This window comes from Nelusetta ayraudi, unplaced genomic scaffold, assembly GCF_046127955.1.
Source record: "Nelusetta ayraudi isolate G7.1 ecotype Tasmania unplaced genomic scaffold, CSIRO-AGI_Nayr_v1 ptg000033l, whole genome shotgun sequence".
Classification (NCBI taxonomy): Eukaryota; Metazoa; Chordata; class Actinopteri; order Tetraodontiformes; family Monacanthidae; genus Nelusetta; species Nelusetta ayraudi.
The window spans coordinates 6359825-6374066 of record NW_027466083.1 but is presented as its reverse complement, the minus strand read 5'-3'; the positions used below and the strand labels follow the sequence as shown (position 1 = coordinate 6374066).

Here is a 14242-nt window from a genome sequence, read left to right as displayed (position 1 = left end):
AACCTGCTTAGCGCCTTGCGCCTAGAGGTCGGATGCGTCTTATTTTGAAAAGCCCGTGGCCAGAAGTGCGAGAGGTTCCGCTGCAGGTTTGACAGCAGCGGCTCGGGCTCCCTCTTTTTTTTCTACCTCTTTGCTTTCTTTCTCCCAGCCTCTGCCTCCCTTTCTTTCTTTCTCTATTTGATGCGTCCCCCGTGTGCGTGTGTGAGTGCGTGTCTGCGTGCGAGTGTGTCTGTGTGTGTTTGTGAGAGAGAGCGCGCGTGTGTGTGCGTGTTTATTTATTCGTGCGTCTCGTTTCACAGTGTTTTTTTAGCTTCCCGTCTTTCTTTTCTCGCGCTTTAGTAGACCCTCCTCAAATGAGAAGACGTAAAAGATGGAGCTGCACATTTTAGAGCACAGCCTGAAAGTGGCCAGTATAGAGAAGGAGGGCATCCAGGTCTGCACGCACGGATTAATCAAACTGGCCTTCCTGGCCTCCAAAACAAGGTGCGTAACTTCAGCCGCCTCTCTGCTTGCTGCGGACGGTTTGAAACCGGCTTCTTTCTGTGTGTGTGTGTGTGTGTGTGTGTGTGTGTGTGTGTGTGTGTGTGTGTGTGTGTGTGTGTGTGTGTGTGTGTGTGTGTGTGTGTGCGCGCGCGCGCGCGCGCAGAGAGGTACTGGGGACCTGCGCCGGTTGCCTTGATGCGTTTCTCTGAACGCAGCTTCGTGCATAAGAAGCAGCAGAGCTCAGGAAGTCTGTCTGCTCTCCGGCGGCTCTCCGGCTCTCGGGCCTCCTCCTCTCCCCGCTGCCCCTGTTGTGCTCCAGGCCATCTGTGGCTGGGTCGACGCCAGTGGCCTGTTTGTGTTGCTCTGGCTGTCATGTCTCTGAGGGAAAGCGTGGCCCCGGTTCAGCCCAAGTATCACAGTCAGTACATTTCCCAGGTCCCAGTCCCCTCTTGTGTGAAGGTGCTCGTTCAGAATGGAATGGGGCCCCTTGCTGTGACACGCTGCAGGGCCTGTGCACAGTGGCGTGACTCGGTGAAGGGGGGGTTTAAAGTTGCCTCCAGTTTATCGTGATGAATTATATCATTTCTATCATCTCTATTATGTATTATTATTATTATTATTATGTATTATTATTATTATTATTATTATTATTATTATTCACTTAAGAACTTGATTATTTTCATCAGCCAATTGCTAATAATGTGTCTTGTCTAAACAAAATGAAAAAACAAACAGCTGCTGGGAGTTACGATGTGAAACACTTCAAATGACCAAAACTTTCCTCCTAAGCACTTTAAAAAAAAAAAAAATGTATATATAAGGATAATGATAATCTATGCGTAGCTAATAAGAGTTCCCTGTGACTTCCAGCTTTAAAGAGCTCGAGCCTTCACTTCCTGGTTACCTGTAACAGGCTGTTGCCAGGGTAGCAAAGATCCCACTGGCTGACTGGAATACAAACCCAGTGACACGGCGCTGCGCTAACTCAAGTCAAGTTTTTATGGTGACGAGGCTGACCAGCGATGTCAGCCAGCACTGTAATGCAGAGAAAGGTCTCAGGAAATGTCGCCTGGCTCTGATCAGACTGTCCACACTGCAGAATGGTGATTGGTCGAATTATACATCTATATTTAGACTATCTTAAACCATTCAGGTTGGAGCTTTCCTACTTGGATGAGTTGGATTCGCAACCCAGGTGGCGTTGCAAGGTTAAAACATTTCTGTTTACTGTAAAGCCACCATGAAATAAATGCTTACAACAGGCTGACTGCTGCTAGGAGGGTGCAGCAGGCGGTGCAACGTCTCGGACCGTTTGCGTGTCAGCAGTAGGAAATGTCTGAAACAACACAATCACCTTATGACTCACTGGGAGCTGGAAAACTTTGTGTCTTAAGTTTGGATATTTCTGTCATGAGCATTCGACCTTTGACCTTAATGTTTCAGCCATTGCTTCATTGTCACCATCATCAGGTGGACCAGAACACAACTTTAGGTGTTTTTTTCTTTCTTTTCAAAGGTGCCGTGGCTCACTTCTGTTCCGGCAGCTGGCTTACTCAGCAAAATGTGTCTGGTAGTCCAGCCATTTATGTCTCGTCACCGTGTGGAATCAGGCTCTGGTGACTTTTTCTGATCCACATGATCTCTCTGGATCTTCACAGATGGAAAGAATTCCACCCAGTGGACGATCAAAGGAGCGAATGAGTGTTCCATCCTGATTGGTCACGTCGTTCCAGCCGCTGATAACTAAAATGTGAATCCGTGTGGTGGAAAACCGAGTTCTCCGCTTGAGAAACGTGTGAATTCACAATCTGACGCAGCACAAATGAATTCATGTGTTTCCTGTGGTCGGCTGCTTTTTTTTTTCCACACAAACGCATTCTGTTTGCGTGTGTGCATTTTCCCATGTGGTGACGCAGACTTCAGCATTGTGCGACCCACGTAACCTTCGGTTGTTGTTGGGTTTTTTTTTGAAGACTTCCTGTGAAGTTCCTTACAGTAGCACTGAATGTAAGAAAGTCTGCAATTGACTGTGGCTCGGTCCGTCCCGTGTGACAGCCTCACAGATGATCAGTGCCTTCGGCTGCACCACTCACCACTGACGTTTAACATTAACGACATTAACCAAACTGGGTTCGGCGAGCGGAGAAGGCCCATATGAGCTAAAAAAAAAAAAAATTGAGAATGTAATTAAGGCCACGTTCACAAAATCCCATTTTTAGCCCATCCAGATTGAAGCTGGATGGCTCTTTTGTAGTCTGAACAGTCACAAATCACATGAAATCCAATTTTTTGCAAAACGGATTGAAACCACTTCCGGGAGGTCGTTTCAAACGGGATTTTGGACACAAGCGTCTCAGTAGTGAACAGCTCCAAACACGCCGATGGGTTTTGACCGTCCGTGACGTCACTCTCGGCAACGCAAGAGCCAAAGCTCCAGACCAGAGGGCGCCGTTCCAGGTGCAGAGCTGTAACGTAATGGGGCAGACAGACGCAGTAGAAAACGGCAGTCCCTGGACGGAGGAGGGAACTCACTGCCTCAGAGATACTGTAGCTCCATTCAAGCCAAGCTCCAGGCCATGTAGCGCAACAAGTCAGCCCTAAAAATACGGATTTGAGAAGGAATCTGATTTTAATTAGATTTGCCTGCAGTCTGAACGCAGCCTATCTCAGATTTAATCTCTGAACTCTGAGGCTCATCCATATTTCCAGCCCTCCAATAGGAAACGTTTTCAGTCCGTCTTTCCAGTCAGTCTTGGCTGGATTCTGACTCACTCATGGCAAAGGTTCCAAAGAAAGTCACCTCCGGTCACCTACAGTAGCAACACTTTGGTCAAAAGACACTGTTGCCTTTGCTTTCCTGCATTTGCTTGGACAAGGACGGGAGTTGTAATCTCGGCCTTTCCGGTTCTGACCTGAACTCGTCCTCCAGTGCCGCGGCATAAAGCGCTCGTCATCCTCGGCGGGCAGATCCTGGCAGGAAAACCCACGAACGTCTGGAGACGCACACTCTTTTTAGTCTTTTGTGCTGTTCCTCTGCGGTTTTCTGCACCTCTGTGCCAAATATGACAGGCAGCCTGCACAGATGTGATAATTACACAAGTCTGTGGCACGCCAGGTTCCCACATGCTTTTTTTTTCTTTGAGTGAGAGAAGTAAGTTTCCCCGGCCCTGAAGACAACAGGATAATAAAAAGAAGAAGAAGAAAAAACAACTTTAAACTTGATATTCATCCATGTGGACACATTCCTGTGTGATTCCCAAGCTCAGGACGGATCTTGTGAACGTTGTTAGCATGAAATTAAGGCTGTAATAAGGAAAAGTGCGTGGAAAATGTCGCTGTCAACCCTCCACTGGCCTGAATAGCTCAATGTGAAATTCTTTATTTCATTCCTTGCCTGATTTACTCAGTGTTTTCATCTTTTCTGAATTCCAACTTGCATCTATGAAAAGCAAATGGTTATCAGAAGTCTGGGGGAGGAGGGGAGGGTTTCCCGCAAGTCTGCGATTGCAGTCACAACTTTGAAAAACTGAGAATAATCTGCACAGTGGGCCATTATATGTTTGCCACAGCTTTAGAAAGGTAAAAGGAGGCCGTCTGGCTGCAGGAGCTCCTGATTCCTGGAATAAACTCAGAATCCAGGCTTGTTTTCCTTGAATTCCTGCTCAGAAAGTGCCAGAAACAGTCTCAGTGTTTTTGAAGACTTTAAAAAAGTTTGATGAGTAAACATGAGTCGTGTTAACACGTTCACACATTTGGAGCTGCTATCCTGGGTTAAGCAGGGAAAATGTGAGCTGATGATGCTGATAGGAGGACCTTCTGCAGGCATCACGGTGTCTGTATTCCAAGAACCCGACCCCAAGCAAAACAAAATGAGAAAACAGATGAAGCCGGTTTTAGCCTCCTGCTAAATGTTCTGTTGGACCTTCCACGTGTTTGGAAGGGGGACAAAAATTAGGTCGTCTCAGAGGGAGGAGCCAACGCCCGGCTGGAGGTGTGGCCACAAGTCTGGCAGAGGTAACGGTGCCCTTTGTGACGTCACAAAAAGCTGATTTCCAGAGCTGTGTGTTTTGGCTCAAGCAAGAGTGAAGGATGGAATTCTCTCAAGTTGTTGACAGGCGTGTGTGTGTGTGTGTGTGTGTGTGTGTGTGTGTGTGTGTGTGTGTGTGTGTGTGTGTGTGTGTGTGTGTGTGTGTGTGTGTGTGTGTGTGTGTGTGTGTGTGTGTGTGTGTGTGTGTGTGTGTTTCCTTGAACCGCTCCGCCGTCTGATCTCTCCCCCTGCTTGTGTCCCACTCAGATGTAAGTTCTTCAGCCTGACGGAGACACCAGAGGACTACACCATCATCGTGGACGAGGAAGGCTTTAAAGGTAGCTCCTCCTCCTCCTCCTCCTCCTTCCCTCTGCCAAACTCGGCCCGTCTCTGCGTCGCTCTGCCCGGGTCGCTGTGGCAACCGCAGATGGTTTCAGCTGCGGCAGGAGGCCGCGTTGTGTAACCTCCCGATTGTGTGCGGCCGCCTCGGTGTTTGCGCACTCTTTGCCATTATGGACGTTGAGGCCCGAGCCGCGGGAGGCCGAGCGCCGCCATTGGCTGACGGGAGCGAGTCCGTGTCATTACACAGCCTTCTTCCAGGGTGACCCTCCTCAGTCGCCCCGGAGAGCGCACGAGCCTCGTGTTGCGTAACCGCCGCAGGTGTCTCCCACTGTGTGTGTGTGCTTGCGCGCGTGCTCGTGTGCGTGCACGCGTGCACACCTATTTGCTTTTTTTTATTGTCACTTAAGTCGATTAACAGTTACTTATTAAGGCGGCGGCGTTATTAAAGTTTGCTTCATCTTATTAAATATCCTGTTGGATCTTATCTCAGAGGTCATTGATTAACTGGGTCCCATTAAAGCTGGAAGGAGCTCACGGTTCAAAAGGCACTTACTGGCATGGTGGTAGTTGATGCAAACTTAGTTATTGTCATTTTACATCACATGGAAGGTGATGTGATAGATTTGGTAGTTGACAGAGACATGGTAGATGGATAGGGGTAGTTGACAGAGACATGAAAGTGGTAGTTGACAGGGACATGATAGATGCATCGTGGTAGTTGACAGAGACATGATAGTGGTAGTTGACAGGGACATGATAGATGCATAGTGGTAGTTGACAGAGACATGATAGTGGTAGTTGACAGAGACCAGATAGATGCATAGTGGTAGTTGACAGAGACATGATAGATGAAGAGTGGTGGTTGACAGAGACATGATAGGTGCATAGTGGTAGTTGACAGAGACATGATAGTGGTAGTTGACAGAGACATGATAGATGCATCGTGGTAGTTGACAGAAACCAGATAGATGCATAGTGGTAGTTGACAGAGACATGATAGTGGTAGTTGACAGAGACATGATAGATGCATCGTGGTAGTTGACAGAGACATGATAGATGAAGAGTGGTAGTTGACAGAGACATGATAGGTGAAGAGTGGTAGTTGACAGAGACATGATAGATGCATAGTGGTAGTTGACAGAGACATGATAGATGCATAGTGGTAGTTGACAGAGACATGATAGATGCATTGTGGTAGTTGACAGAGACATGATAGATGCATAGTGGTAGTTGACAGAGACATGATAGATGCATTGTGGTAGTTGACAGAGGTTGACAGAGACATGATAGATGCATAGTGGTAGTTGACAGAGACATGATAGATGCATTGTGGTAGTTGACAGAGGTTGACAGAGACATGATAGATGAAGAGTGGTACTTGAAAGAGATATGATAAACTGTAGTGGTAGTTGACAGAGACATGATAGGGGTAGTTGACAGAGACATGATAGGTGAAGAGTGGTAGTTGACAGACACATGATAGATGCATAGTGGTAGTTGACAGAGACATGATAGATGAAGAGTGGTAGTTGACAGAGACATGATAGATGAAGAGTGGTAGTTGAAAGAGATATGATAAACTGTAGTGGTAGTTGATAGAGACATAGATGGATAGAGAAGTGATACACCACAGGTAGTTGATAGACATTATAGATACATAGAGATGTGATGGATAGAGAAGATGTATAAGATTAGCAGATTAAGATCGGGTCAGGATCCGACTCTTCATTGCTGCTGCTCACATCAGTTGAAGAAACATGAACCTGAACCAGGCTGGTTCCGACCATTCAGACTGGACCTCGGTTACGACCACAGGTTTGGGGTGGAGGTCCAGTGGATTGAAGCTGCTTTTGTAAATCACTTCCCATGATTCAAGGCAGTAAAATGCACTGGCAGCACTGCTGACTGTGTAATATAGCAGCAGGAGAGGGAACATAAACTACGGGGATCAGTTGTTATTTTCACCCTGACTCCTTTGATGGCTTTTTAATTCAGTCCAGGCTGACGCCTATAAACACGAAGCATTACTGGGGAAATCTTTCCAGAAAAATGCTCATATTTCACCCCTCCCCCCCCCCAACCCTCCCACCTCCCCTTAATTCTGTTCGACTCGATGACCTGCAGATGTTTGCTCACCATTGGCCGCCTGACCGTCCACGTCTCCTTTTCCCTGTGATTTTTCAGAGCTGCCACAATCGGAGCACATCAGCGTCGCCGACGCCACCTGGCTGGCCCTGAATGTGGTGTCGGGCGGCGGCAGCGCCTCCAGCTCGCAGCCCATCGGAGTCACCAAGATCGCCAAGTCGGTCATCGCGCCGCTGGCCGACCACAACATCTCCGTCTTCATGCTGTCCACCTATCAGACGGACTTCATCCTGGTGAGAAAAATGTTGGCCCCGATCTTTATGGAGATAGAAACTCTCATCATCAGCGAAGGAAAACACACCAGTTATTTTTAAGTGACTTGGTGTGAATGTGATGCATTGAACTGTTAGTAAAGCAAGACTTAGACGCTTAGACTTTATGTTACACAGTGGTTCAAAGACAGACTTGATATTCAGACTGGATGATTTAGCCTAAAAACAGTCTGTAATTGAAAAAAAGGCCAAACCAACTAAGACCGAGCTAATCTAAACAGGGTAGCTTGGTAGCGAGGACTCGCGTCCAGCCGGAGTGCAGAATAAATGTCCACCTTCTTTCTGTCCCGTCATCCCTGTAATCAGCGTCCCTCTTAAATGACCCTCATCCAGCATCCCCCTGTTGTCAACCTGGCCTCCTCTGGTCCTCGTGGCCCCGTCTGCTCCCACTTTACCCACAAATCCCAGCGGCGAGCTTCAGGCCCGCTAGCGTCGTCGCTAATGGAGCCAAAAATCCCCCAAAGCTACAGACTGACTTAAAGCAGACATTTTATAACCGGCAGGTATTACTGAAGCGGCCGCTTATGTTTTCTCTTTTTTTTTTTTTATGGTTATGTCCAAATTTCAGCCGGCACCAAGAAAGCAATAATGTAGGATCATGTGTCCTCTCCACAGCCCCACTTCCTGCGTCTCAGGGAGGAATCCTCCCGTAGCCAAGCCCTTTCTGGCCACGGGGAGTTATTTTTTATTGCCTTGATTTGTTGGAGGAAAAACAAGGTCTGTAAAGCAGCTCTGGCATGTTTATGAAAATGGAAGAAAAGGGGGGGGGGGGGGGGGGAATAAATAACAGCCCCGTCTCCATGTTGATAAATCTGTTACGTAAAGGGGATCAGCGGCTGAGCCGCTGGCTGGAATTCCAGGTATCCCTGTGGCTTGTTTGCTGTCTCCTTCCCACACTCCTCGCTGCTCTTGACATAGCATGGGGCTTCTTTGTTATGTTTTTTTTTTTTGTGCGTGTTTTTCGTCGAGATAAAAGAAAAAGGAGCCCGCGGCGGCTTCCACACCCTTCACCTCGTACCTTCCCGCCGCCTCGGTCTCAAGCTGTGTCGGATTGTCCCATCGCGTTACCCGATCTCGCGGGCGCCGTTGAAGACGCGCGGCTTTCCTTTCCCCGCTCGCATCTGTTGCGTTACGTAAACGCAGCCAACTGACCCCAATGTGTATGCGCTCATTCAGACAGAGGCGTGCGTCCATCCAGAGCGAGCGACTCGGCGAGTGAGTGAGTGAGTCAGACGCCTCTGATCAACGCGTGTTGTCAAATTCAGCCCTCGTTGTTGGAAGCTGCAATTTGGCAACGTTCACTCATTAAAAGAAGAGCGGAGAACAAAAAGCTTTTCTCTTCTCCGCTTTTTGCTTTTGAATCGTGGACTTGGGAAACGTTCTGGCCAGTGAAGTCAGTTACTGGAACTGGAAAACTGGAATTTTGGCATCACGGGACTTCTAACTTGTTTTTTTTCTCCTCTGCGCTCAGGTGCGGGAGCGAGACCTGCCGATGGTCATGCACACGTTGTCTTCTGAGTTCACTCTGCTCCGGGTGGTCAACGGAGAGGCCGTCGCCGCTCACAACCTGGGAGTCACCAACGGATTCGTGAAGCCCAAACTGGGTACGACCGCGTCTCGAGTGTGACAGCGTGAGACGGCCAAACGGCCTGTGTGTGCCAGTGACATTCTGGCATTCAGCTGGTGTATTCCAGTCTGCTTCCCTCATGACACCAGACAATCAGTGCAGTTAATACCAAAGAAATCCTCGCTGAGCGAAGACTTTGTCCAGATTCTCTTTGACTGACTCACTGAATCGCTGTGTGGGGGGGGGGGGGTTTTGTTGTGTTTTTTTACTATTTCTCTTGCAGCGCCCCGTCCCATCATCCACCCGCTATCTAGTCCCAGCAACATGTTCTGCGTGACCAGCCTGGACCCGGACACTCTGCCCTCTGTCGCCACGCTGCTCATGGACGTCATGTTTTACTCTGGAGGGTGAGAGGCGGCCGCTTTTAATTTGACGGGAGAGAGAGTTCAGAGAGAGGGAAAAAGAAAACGCGCGAGCCGTCTGTAGCAGCAGGACTCTGTGTGAAAATGCTCGGACCTGCCTTCGGCGCTGGGTCAGAAGAGAAAGCTTTTGACCAAATATCAGAAGGATACACTTTTATTCTCCAGGTGCAAGGAGTCTGGAGGCTCCAGCGAGGACTCCAGCCACATCCGCTTCTTCTCCTTCTCGCTGATCGAGGGCTACGTCTCTCTGGTCATGGATGAACAGACAACTCAAAGGTCTGGGCGGCGGCGAGCACCACACAACACAGCACCACCATAATTACATGACAGCGGCTGGCTGCGTAATCAGCCACACTTGCTCTTTCCGCGTGTTTTTTCGCTCCTGCCGGAGGAACAAACACGTGATTGTTGTTGGAGGCAAAGATCGCGCTGTTGCCCAGAGCCGAGAATTTGGATTTAGGTGCTAAAGTTGCAGAGGGTTTTTACAGAAGGAGGAGTGTATGCACCGACAAACACAGGCATCTGCTTACATATTAGCATTGGGGAACCCTCAGGACCTTCTGTGCCCTCAGGGAAGGCCTAGAAACGGTCTGGGCCCAAAAAAATAGAAGTATTAAATTAAAACATTGTTATTATTTTTAAAATTCCATTTCCCCCACTACCCTGAGTGCAGGACGAAGCGGGTATTGAAAGTGGATGGATGGATGGATGGAAAAATTCAGTTTCATTTTACATGTTATAATACACTGAGCCTACTGTCTGACAGCATCACTGCCTTGAAAACATGTTGGCCAATCAGAATCGTCAGAACCTGCCGAGGCCTGGTTAGCTGCCTCAGTCGTCGGGTTGGACTTCACGAGTCCAGGAGACGGCCGAGTGATGTGTCTCATTTAGAGAGTGAGGGGGTGAAGTGACCAATCACGGCTTGATTTTAGGTGGGCGGGACTGAAAGAAATAAAGATTCTATGGCGTCATGAAATCCTAACCTCACAGTTTTAGGTGCAGCAGTCGTGAGAGAGCAAGAGAGGGCGCTAGAGAGCAGTGTGTGTGTGTGTGTGTGTGTGTGTGTGTGTGTGTGTGTGTGTGTGTGTGTGTGTGTGTGTGTGTGTGTGTGTGTGTGTGTGTGTGTGTGTGTGTGTGTGTGCATTTGAGCAGGTTGCTTGTTGTGCAGAACATCCTCGATGTTCCAGCCCAGGCGTGGTGAAGCTGCGGCTGGCAGGCCACGCATGGCTCTGTAGATGACTGCACGTGGCTCCCTTTAGCTCACCACCATAAGTAATGGTTCTGCCGCGTGCAGGTCAGCCTTTGTTCGCCGATAAAAGACAGGAGGTGTTTCCTCGAAGGAACCGCTGGCTCACTTTTTCCTGCGTCTGCGGATCTGCTGCGACAGCTGCCAGCCGCGCCGCCGCTCAGTCGCCTGCTTTCGTAAGCTTGCAACGCAGCCGGGTGGTGTGATTCTCCAGCATGGTCACCAGTCAGTCTCTGGCGGAGCAGAGGGAGGCGGCCTCTGCTCCGCCAGACGGTCTGGCTGTGGTTTTAGTGAAGAGCGCTGACTCTGCGCCGCCTTGTGCTGCAGGTTCCCAAACAACGTGCTTTTCACCAGCGCCTCAGGAGAGCTGTGGAAGATGGTTCGCATTGGAGGACAGCCACTGGGATTCGGTGAGCTTTCGTTTTATTTGTCATCGTTATTGTTGTTGTTTTCTTTTTCTCTTTTTTTTAAAAACAACAACAACAACAACGACTCCTGGTGGAATTAGCGGACACCAGTCTGACACCTCCCTGATTTGTTTCCGCAGACGAGTGCGGCATCGTGGCTCAGATATCCGAACCCCTGGCCACAGCTGACATTCCGGCGTATTACATCAGCACCTTCAAGTTTGACCACGCGCTGGTGAGAGACTGAAGCTCCGTCAATTTGTTCCGCCAAAGGTCCCGTGTTGCGACTATTTTCAGCCACGGCTGCGTGACTTCCAACCAGGAGGAGCAGCAGCAGCCTCACAAGATGAATGTGTTTCAGTTCCTTTGGAAGACTTGGCAAGAAGAAGAGGTTCTCAATGGGCCGGGTCGGCATCTGTGTGACTATTGTGACATCGCAAAGGGCCGATTTTCAGATTTTATTTTTTTCTGAAATATGGTGGATGTAGTTTTGTCTGAATAATAAGCAAATGTCATTTTGAATGAATCTAAATGTGTGTGTTTTTTTTTTTTTGTTTTGTTTTGTTTGTACCCCAGGTTCCAGAGGAAAATATTCAAAGTGTCATCGGAGCGTTGCGGACCAAGAGCACGACTCAGTGACGGACAGCGAGGAGGAAAGAAAAACACAGAATAAAATAAAAACAAACTCCAAGTCGCTTCGTTCAAACGTTTTATCATCGCCCGCAAAGTGCCAAGAGCTCGTCAGCGGACTGCCGCCAATCAGCTGTGAAAGGAAGGGAGGTGGTGGCGCTGGCGGCGGCGGGGGGCGTGGCCTGACAGAGACACTCCCACCCACCAACCCACCCTTCCTTCCCTGGCACTGGAGGCCCTGCACTGCCCCCTACTGGTAGTTGTCACTTTAGTTTACCAAACTTGAGTTCTCCTGTACTGTCTCTCTCTCTCTCTCTCTCTCTCTCTCTCTCTCTCTCTCCCTCTCCGTCTCTCTCTCTCTCTCTCTTTGAACCTCATGAGCACCATACTGTATTAGTTACAAAATCCCTTGACTGGGCGGATGACGAATGTACTCTTCAAAACAAGAGAAATATTCTATATAATATATATATATACATATATCTATAATCTATATTACCAAGCTCTATGTTTTGTTTTTATTTCTCACAGATCATTTCTCAGTGCCAAGATGTTCGAATGCCTAAACCGATGCCTTTTGTCAAAATAACTACTCGAGTGTGCAATGAAAGGAGACAATTTCTTTTTAACCTTTCCTTTTCTTACTTTTAGCAGTGATGCTTCAAAGACGAAGGGGCCGAGCCGACGCACGTTGCTCAGGCACTCAGACTGTGAGCAACGCCACAATTAAACCCTGAAACAACATCCTTTTAAATCTTTTCTTCTCCCTATTTATTCTGTTAAATTTGTTCCAACGAAACATGAGCTAGAACTTCGATTTGTGGATAACTTGACCGGGATAACAGCAGTAATGGCTAAATCATTTTTACCGCTGAAAAACCTATTTCGATGACTTAACACTTGCAGCTCAGTAAATCTTCTCTCAAGTGTTAAATCTAGGAGAGAAAAAAAACATTTAGTTGCGAGCGCAGTTGCTGTGGAAATACCAAAAAGGTCCACAGCAGCTCGTTAGTTAACAGTTTGAAGCATTAGCTGGAAGTTTAGCATTGAGCTAACACTGCTAGCACTTCCAGAGTTGATGAAATCGCAAAACAAGACTGAAGCTCAATCAGAGGTTATTGATGCTGCAAACAAAGACGTGTTTCGGTCAGTCTACTTAGGGCGCCCCCTAGCAGCCAGAATCGTCTCCAGGCTCGGCCCCTTTGACCGATGAACGAACGAGCGAAGGGAAACGTTTCTCCAGTTGTGCGATGTTGCTCGCAGTGTGAACCTGCAGCGCGGCCGAGCCACTTTGTCAACGACGCTAGCGACAGTTTACTCTGGCAGCCGACGCTTCCCTCTCATGTCCAGTTAGCTCCTCAAGTCCCCTTCTGCAACTGGTCTGCACTTCAAGGCAGTGCACCCGCCCGCCCCACTCCACCCCCACAAACCTGCTGTACTGATGTGAAAACATTTTTGTTGTTGTTGTTGTTCTTGGCGGGGTGGGGGAATGTTTACCTTTACCTTTTCCTTTCGGTCTTAAAGCATTTGATAATTATGTTCTTCTGTCCCTTTCCTTTTCCTTTTCTCTCCTTTTTTTTTCCTGATCACATGTGGTTAGTAGAAGGAAAAAATGAAAAACAAACAAACTTGTGTTTATCAGTGTTACAACATGAAGGTGACATTTTGTCAGATTCCATTTCAAATGAAGGCTTTTTTTTTGTTTTCATTTAGAGCTTTGTGTGTGGAAAAAGAATAAATTAACAAAATAAATTAACTGGCTTTTCTTTTCAAACTCATCAGGCCTGTTTTCTGAGAAATAGTGGGCATTAAAAGCAATGAGAGACTGAGCGCCAGTGACCAGACCAGCTGTGGCACAGAGCAGGTCTATCAACAGGGCCAAAGACCCAATTCAAATTGTAATGTTTATGATGAATCCACCGTATTTTTGAACCCCTTTTTTGACCCCCTTGTCACACTCCAAAACTCACCAAATTTGGCAAGTGAAAAATGTCCTTAAATGAAGAGAAATGCTAAAATCTGCCTCTCTACAGACACCCAAAAACACTTAAATGGCCCTAGAGTCCACAAGGAAGGTCGTAGAGAGTTTTGTCTCATCAAAACTGACAATTCACACATGACAACCTACACTGAAAACCACACGTTAGCATTGCTTTATCGTTTGGCAGAGCTATCCTACTTTGAGAGGAAAAAAAAAAAAAAAAAAAACAGACCAAGAAGTGATTAGGGCTTGGAAACGATTGTCCCTAAAGAGATTAGCTTGGATGCTATTGTAGCGGTAGTTTTTAATGCTGTTGTTGTTGTGGATGATTGAGACTGACTGCCTTTTCAAATCTGAAGTACAGAAAAGGCTGCTTTAAATGGCTGTGATGGATTTACGTGTGGTCATTTAGAATGAGGATGTGATCTATGTCTATGTCAGCTCGCTCAGCTAAATTAAATACACACACATGAACACATTCACTGTTGAACCCAGGCTCTCCTGTCTGCACCCACTGGGACCTCCAGCAGATGGCCGATGGCAGGTAGATGAGCTTTCTGGATTATTTGAACTGAGTAAACAAAGCAGAGAACAGTCCCCCCCGCCCCCCTCCAACTCTCTCTCTCTCTCTCTCTCTCTCTCTCTCTCTCTCTCTCTCTCTCTCTCTCTCTCTCTCTCTCACACACACACACACACACACACACACACACACACACA

General features: G+C 47.8%; 1 protein-coding gene across 1 annotated transcript; it reads left to right on the top strand.

The window, feature by feature from the left end:
- The first annotated feature begins 63 nt into the window (after window positions 1-63).
- Window positions 64-13296, top strand: castor2 (cytosolic arginine sensor for mTORC1 subunit 2). The gene is made up of 9 exons (XM_076031981.1): window positions 64-483; window positions 4778-4848; window positions 7037-7230; window positions 8741-8873; window positions 9120-9243; window positions 9424-9534; window positions 10835-10917; window positions 11055-11149; window positions 11491-13296. The coding sequence occupies exons 1-9, from the start codon at window positions 371-373 to the stop codon at window positions 11551-11553; spliced, it is 987 nt and encodes a 328-aa protein (XP_075888096.1). The 5' UTR covers window positions 64-370; the 3' UTR covers window positions 11554-13296.
- Window positions 13297-14242: the final 946 nt, after the last annotated feature.